The sequence below is a fragment of the Puntigrus tetrazona genome, chromosome 16, assembly GCF_018831695.1.
Source record: "Puntigrus tetrazona isolate hp1 chromosome 16, ASM1883169v1, whole genome shotgun sequence".
NCBI lineage: Eukaryota > Metazoa > Chordata > Actinopteri > Cypriniformes > Cyprinidae > Puntigrus > Puntigrus tetrazona.
Window position 1 is genome coordinate 9,255,627 of NC_056714.1, and position 8,274 is coordinate 9,263,900.

Here is an 8,274-nt window from a genome sequence, read left to right on the forward strand (position 1 = left end):
CAGGCTCATTCGGGGGCCAGTTCTCCTCTGGCCAGACAAAGCCATCTAGGTTCCTAGATCATCTAGGTGTTCTGGTCGCTGTTGACGTTCATGGGTGTTCATGTTCATTTCATCCAGCCTGCAGTTAATAGACAGACCCCAACATTGGCCAGTCACAGCACTGCATGTGAGTTCTATTGACATCTAAATACAGTATTTATCATTAGCTAAGCATGAGTTTCTCATGATTTCATCATTTGTGCGGCCCCTCAACTAAAATGGTGATTTGTTCCTTTTACTGATAAAAGGTGTATTATTAATGATGGCATAACTATTAACACAAAAGTTTAAGCTTCTGCCCACAATGCACTTCGATCTTAACTTTGTGGTTTATTCTTAAATAGTAACCCAGGTAAATGAGAAGGAATTCAGTACAAATATCATGAACTTTTAAGACCTTTATCTGAAAAACTTAATAATACCATAAAGCTGTTTAGTTCATATAAATATCTAGTGAGGATCCATCATCTTTGTTCTTTAAGATAGCTGAACTGTAGGCTCCAACAGGAAAACTGGTGACGAATGTCCTTTAATAAACTACCAAGTAATCCTTCCTTATGCCTGTTTCTAGGCATGTAGGCCCATTCATTAAATACCCAATGATTGATTTGTATGTTAACCATGCCCTCTCCAAGTGCTGAGTGTGAGCTCCACTAACAGTACTAAAAATATTTGTAGCCCAAGTACATATGCTCTTCACTCAATATTACGGCTTAATGTCACAGGTTGCACATGGCTACATTTTTGTCAATTTTTTTTTTTTCATTTAAAAATAGATTTAAATGCATAAAAAACATAACATATTCAGTAGGTACCTCTCCCACATCTTTGACTTTTTTTAAAAAGATTAATTATTAATGAATTTTTATTTTATAGCAAGAGGTGCAACCATAAACAAACTATAGTTTTGAGACTTTTATATTGACATCCATTTAAAGGTAGGCCATTACATCATAAACCAAATTGTCAATGACCCATATAAGCAACAAGAAAAGAAAAAATGATTGGCTGGTATGTAGTTAATAAATTTGAATATCATGTGATATGATCTTAGAAAAACTTAAAAAAGTGTTTATTTTTATTACAAATTTCATAGTAACCTTTAGGAAGCTAGCATGTTTTGTGACTAATTCCGTGCTTGTAAATTTTGACTGAATTTGAAAATAAAATATAAAGTGTTTTCTATTACAGATGTATGTCTCAGATTTGCACATTTTTGTGCATTTATATTAAATTAAAGATAATAATTATTATTATTATTCATTTAACATAATTAATTCATTTTTACTCTCCAGTCAAGCACAAACTCCAGATGTAATGTTTTACCGTAAGAAACATTTTTTAGCATTTCATCTCAGAACCTGAGCCAGCAACCTTACAATACTCTAAATTAACCCTTTGCAAATATCCCCCCACTTTAAATGCAGCTGATCCTGGCTGGGGTTAAATGCACTTGCATTTTCGAATACTTTTATACGGAACTGATGTACACACTAGTGGTGCAATGGATCACAAAGCGCACAGTTCAGATCATACTATGGACTTTGAATCACAGATTGGATAATTTTTCGGATTAGCAAAAAAAAAAACATTTACTTTTCATTTATTACTAAAAAGCTTACTTTACGGATTTGTACACCCCAGCAGAATGAGTTTAACTACTAAAGTCAGTAATACAATACAGCATAGATGAACAGCCTACAACATGAAATTATAGGCTATATAAAGACAGTAGTATTCACAGTGGCATAAATTTAATAATTGAGTGTAAAACAACATAACGCTTACTGCATACGTTAAATACAGATTAATCTTTGTTAGAATGCGCAAATCGATGGCAAATCATCTGAATGGTCTGAAATTGCATGAATGTGTAAATTGGTAAGGCAAAACATGTGCAAATGATAAGTTCAACCATCATAGACTTTAAGTAAACACTTAATCCGTGACTTGCATGCGTGCCAAACATTGTGACTGGTCTATATGAATCATGGATAGTCTACGATTTGTTGCACCCCTAGTACACACAGTCAGTTGTGTTCTCAGAGCAGGACAAAACATCTAATAAATCAAAATAGATCTGTGCATTTGTCTGAATACAGCCTGTTAAAGCTGTCACTGTCAAAAGCTATCAAAGCTGTTACTGATCTTATCAGTAATAATCAAATGGCAATAATGTTGTAAAAAGACAAACTATTGTCTGTAAACATTCAGATATTTAAAGAACACTTATTTTAAATAAGTAATTGTTTTAAAAAGTTGTTTTTGGATCATTTTTACCAAAAAAAGTTACAGACTGTAGCTTTAATATGTAAAGAATGGAGGTATTTGCGCACCCCTAATACACAATATTTTTCAAGTTAAGTCCACCAACATAGACTCTACTCTCCTGTCTGGTTTGTTTGTTGGACAGAAATAGCAGATTTTACATGTTTTAATTGCTCAGATCACCTTTAATCAAACTAGCGGCGAAGTGTAGTTAATGTCATATGCTGCACTTTTCACTTAATTATGATTTTTAATTATATAAAATGTTTGTGCCATTTGGAGCAACTACTGATCATGTGGTGTGGCCAATATTAGCAATAACTGTATTAAATATTAAATATGCTTAAGTGAATGGTATTTTAAAAACATTTGTATCAGTTTTATGCAATTTACATAAGAAAACACATCTATGAATAAATTAACTACGTTTATGAAGGCAACTCTGAAATTATAGAGCAAAACATCTACATAAAACTGTTAAGCATGTTAAGTAAATTCAAATCTAAACACACTGAAGCTCATTATACTCAATCAGACTTCCTTTCTATGTACAATCTCTAATCCATTTAAACTCATTGAAACTTAAAATCTGTCTGTCTGTCTATCTATCTATCTATGACTATTAATACTATTTCAGACTGAAAACTACAAAACTTTAAACTTTTTAAAATGTGTAAACATAAACTTAAAACTCATTTAACTTAAACTTATTAAACTTTCTGCCCCAGCTTTCTCAAGCCAACTTAAAGCTTCTCTCAACAACCTTTTATCTTATAAATAGTCTTTTGTGTTTATGGAACTCTCTACTGAGGGCTTGAATTACTGGTGTCATCAGCTTTCAGGAAATTCATGAACTGGTTTCTAAAATATATTAGGTTACGCTTTAATTTGATAGTCCACTTTGCTAACACTTTATTTTGATGCTTCTAGACATTCAGCTGATTATAATAACGTTGCAAGTACATGTCAGCTTATTCTACTAGACCTAAACCAAAACCCAGCAGTCTACATACACTCTGTAGTGAGAATTAGTTGACATTTAGTTGCAAAGTTGCTTATAGCTAGTAGAATGTCTAAAGGGGGCCTATTGAAGTAAAGTAACTTAAAAGATTACCTTATGAAAATAGAGTCAACCAAATCGGTCAAATTCATACAGTTCTATGTCAGAATTGTAAAATAGTTTATAGTAACCTAACTATCAAGATAGTATGTCTAAGGTTGGCCTAATTACAGGCTGGACTTCACACAATAGAGGATTTTTGAGACAACCAGGGTGTTTTGGCTCACCCTTAACTTAACCATTGACCATTTTTTACTTACTATGGAAGTCAGTGGTAACCTAAAACAGCCCGGTTACAAACTTTCTTCAAAATTTTCCTTTGTGTTCAGCAGAACAAAGATATTCATACAGATTAGAAACTACTCAAGGGTGAGTAAAAGAATTTTTCTTTTTGAGTGAACTATTCCCTTAATACTATTATTAATGTGATTTCCCCACCTCTGGTCTAACATACATAACATAACTGTCACATCTCTGGACTTTGTTATTGTTTTGTTTTTTTGTCTTGTGCCACGTGCTATCTGTTCCCTACCTTCCCTTCGTGTTTAATTGTGTAATTGTCTTCAGCTGTGTCTCGTTAGTTTGGTCAATTTCCTTGTGTATTTAAGTCCTGTGTCTTTGTATTCCGGTTGTCGGATCGTCAATGTCAATACAATGTTACTCAATGTCTTTAGCCGATGTCCAGAAGTGATTTTTGTTCGGCCTACCTGCCTTTTGTATATTTATTTTGACAGTTTGGATTAAATCTTTTTAAGTGCATTTCGAGTCTCGAGCGTTCCCTCTCCCGAGAAACCGCGAAACGTGACAATAACCCCCTATAGCATACATGAATCACATTGTTGCAGATACAGGTGGAGCCGGGGAAGGTGGAGGGTTCTTTCTTCATTTCTAACATTATGCAACACACTACTCATAATACATCAAAATAGATAGTTCTCTTAGCAATACTATTAATACCCTCCTGCTGTATCTCATTGAAATGACTGCTATATGCTTTATACTGTTTAACTGCTTATGGTTGCTCATTTTTAATTCATTTAGGCAAACCACAAAAATATACACAGGGATGTGGATTTTAAAGAGCATTCACTTATCTTAGATATTGAATTCAGCTGTTCTGAGCATGTTCCAAAAACTGCTACAACAAACACTAGTTATATAGTCGTAGTTAAGCAGAGAGCGTTAAGAAAACCAATCAGCTCTGCCATCATTGTCTACAGAAACACAGCAGAGAACCAATCAGCTCTGCCATGTGATAATGATTAGTCATTAGGTCAGTGATCTGAGTTAGATAGATTACGGACTGCAGCACCATCTGCAGCATTGGTCTCAGGAGACGCATGATCAATGAGACCAATGAGACCAATAGCATTATATGCTCTGCAAATCCTTCCAGCTCCAGATCCAGCTCCCATTTTAGAAATCACCTGCTTTAGAAGTTTCTAGTGATCCTAAAGACCTATCAACAAATTCTCATTAGATAGATCAGCAGGAGATTCTGCATGTTTGATTAGGAAACAAAGATGTGAGAATTACTGTAGTAGAGCTAAATTGATGAGCTGTAAAACCCATCAAAATAAAGTGTTAGACATTATTAAGGAAGACAGTCTACGACTCTAATGACTGCTAGTTGTCATGTAGTTGCAAAGTTACTTACTGTTAGTAGAATGTATACTAGAATAAAGTGTTGCCAAGGAAACATTTACAGTCCCGATACATACATTACAAAGCAATGCATCTTTACTTGTACTTAAATTAATAGGGTAAGTCAAATATCAGATAAATAAAATTAAACAATAATGATAAAATAAAAATCCAAAATTCTGTATTTATATTTTTCATGAACACCAGATATAGTAATGGTGTTTTCAATAAAGGGCCTGATCAATTTAATACAATAAAATACAAAAATTCCTTGCATTGTTCAACATAAATTTGATAAAAACTAATGTTGTGTTGTATAATCATGTAACCCCCTTATTTCTATTGTTTTTATTTGGTCTCTTGCTTTTATTTATTTGTATATATCCTTGTAAGCATTCTTTGCATTTGGGCCAAAACTTATTATGTGTTCCAAAATATTCCATCTGAGGTGGAGACAGAAACATGAGAATGGTTTGTCCTAATGAAGAGGCTTGACTATCAGCAGCATATAAATTCAAGTAGGTTTTGTCAGCAAACCACTTATCAACTTGTCAACAAATCAACTTATCGACCACTTTGAGTATCACAGCAGGTAATGACTTTATGTTGCCAACTTTTCATGATTGCATTTTTTTATCTTCATGTTTTTACGTGAAAGTATATGAAAACTTTGATCACAATTAAATATTTTCAGTCAACATGCAGTTAGGTTTCGTGGGTGAATGTCTAATCTATTTTGTTTCTCTTAGATTACTGGTGTGTGCTGCACATTGTGGCCCCAAAAAAAAAAAATGTTTTGTCTTATTCTGGTTCTCTCTGGAGTTTGTGCAGTGGGCATGGCTGCGCGTGAGTATTGCTCACCACACAAGATTTTGCGAAATGTTTGCATTGTGGTGCATCAATAAATGGCTGTTGGAAAATTTAAATCACTAGAAATTCTTCAACATGCAAAATGATTCATCTTAATACCTGACATTTTGATGCGTGGTTAAATACAATTTGAGATAACTTTTTTCTTTGTTTAAATTTCTTTAAAGGGGTCATATGAAGCGATTTCAAATTTGCCTTTCTCTTTGGAGTGTTACAAGTTGTTACAAACGCTAAAGTATCAAAACCAAAGAGATATTCTTTATAAAAGTTATGACTTGTCCCCCTAAAATGGCTTTAAACACATCACAAAGTGAGGAGATGTTTTCATAACACCTCTCAGATGTATATGCAAAGAATTTGAACCTGGGAGCAACCTATGCTAGCTGTGCACAGACATGGTGTTATGTTTATTATGCACGATGCAACACGACATCTAAAAAGACAGTATTTAGTTATGATAATCAGTATAATGTCTCCAATGGATGCAACAAATGCCTCGTTTGTAACTTGTTTTTCTGTTGTTGTCATAGCACTGGGACGCGGCATCATGTTATGATAGGGAAATAATTTTTGCGCCAAACGGCTGAGATATTTGGCCAATCATAGTGCACTGGATAGCTGGCCAATCAGAGCATAACTCGCTTTTTTAGAACAATGAGCTTTGAACAAATCAATCTCTTTTGGAGGTCAGGGCTTAGAGGAAATACAATACTGTACAATATGTGGAAACTTAACCCCACTTAAACACATTGCTTTACACCAAATACACAAAATAATGTCCTTTTTAGCAACATTAGCAACCCCTTTAAATTTACTAATGAATTTTTTTTTAAGATTGACTCACAGCATATTTATGTCCACTTTCAGCTTTACAAGATTACTACTCATACTCCATGGCTGTTGGGGATGGTAGTGGAACTGAATATACCACTGCATCTGATGGTCGCATCACAGGTATCAGAATCTGGGAAAACAGTAACGCGTACATTCGCGGGTAAGCAACGCACCAATGATCATCCATCTAGACCAAAAATGTGAATTTGATACGCCTTAAATCATACTTGTGGCTTGATCTTTAAAGTATCATGTTTTTTGATTCTTCTGCTTATTATTCTGTGACCATCTTTTTAAACACTTTCATCAAATATCTGTTCAGAATCCAGCTGCGTTATGATGCTGACTGGACAACAGCGGTTTGTACAAGCAATGGCAATCCAATGGAGATGACACTTCGTAACAATGAATCCATCGTTCAGGTTTCTGGAAAATATTACAGTGGCTACATCTATGAGATTATGTTTGTCACTAGTCGAGGCCGCTCTTTAAAAGTGGGGCAGCCTTACGGAAGCTCATTTAATTTCTATCCGACCAATGTTGGAAGTGAGCTACGTTTTCTCAGTGGTCGACAGAATGGAAATGGCATCACCTCCATTGGGGCTCACTGGGCTCTCTACTAACACCAGTGACAACAGTGTAACAGTTTAAGATTAGTTTAGTTCAAGCCACTTTACCTTCTCTTTTTGCCAATATGAAATCAGTTTGATCTCTTTTCATTTTTATAGTCCAGCTTTTTGTGATCACTTAAACAAATGATAAGGGTTTTTTTTTAGTTTGATTGTTTTACCCTATTTTATGTTTTAAACTTACAGCATGAACATGTACTGTATGATCAACGTTATTTGTCTTAATGACAAATAATGGCAAATGACACTTATGTATGGGTTAACTTTTAATAAGATCAGTTGTTAACGATTTTCAATTGTTACGTGAAGACCACATTAAAAACCTGGAAATAATTCACCCTGCTTTCATCATTTATTTCTTCTCAAATGCCTTATTAGTCCAGGTGATATGTGCAAGGTTTGAGGTGATATGTTCACTTTTTCATAAAGGCGTTGAACCCTGAACATTTTCAGAAAATGAAACAATTGCAAATATACCATGGCGGTCATTTCACTTTCTGCCATAACCAAATTATGTATTTTGTGTCTCCAAAGTCAAACATGATACAGAAAAGGCCATACCTCTATATTTTGATAAGTCAAGGATTACAATTACACCACTGAGTTGCAAACAGCCTCCATAGCCATGACAGGGCAGGACTAGGAGTTACAAATGGCCTCCATAGACGATCTCTAAGAGAGGGATAATGCTAACAACGCTCTGGTTCACAGGCCCTAGAGTAGCAGGCATGGCATTAGCAGAGTCTAGTTTTGTAGACAAGAAGTGATCAACCTTTGACTTTGCAGACATGACATAAGTAAACTTTGATTTAACATTCTTGACAAGAACAGACATTGGATGATCAGCGGAGAAGTGGAGAGACTCCTGATGATCCATTGTGACTTGACTTGATTCATGACAATCAGTAATGAATAGATTTGACAAATGAA

General features: G+C 34.6%; 1 protein-coding gene across 1 annotated transcript; it reads left to right on the forward strand.

The window, feature by feature from the left end:
* Nucleotides 1–5,793: 5,793 nt before the first annotated feature.
* Nucleotides 5,794–7,357, forward strand: LOC122360984 (zymogen granule membrane protein 16-like). The gene is made up of 3 exons (XM_043261868.1): nucleotides 5,794–5,857; nucleotides 6,749–6,875; nucleotides 7,038–7,357. Exons 1-3 carry the CDS (start codon nucleotides 5,803–5,805, stop codon nucleotides 7,336–7,338), a joined length of 483 nt encoding a protein of 160 aa, XP_043117803.1. The 5' UTR covers nucleotides 5,794–5,802; the 3' UTR covers nucleotides 7,339–7,357.
* The last annotated feature ends 917 nt before the right edge of the window (nucleotides 7,358–8,274 follow it).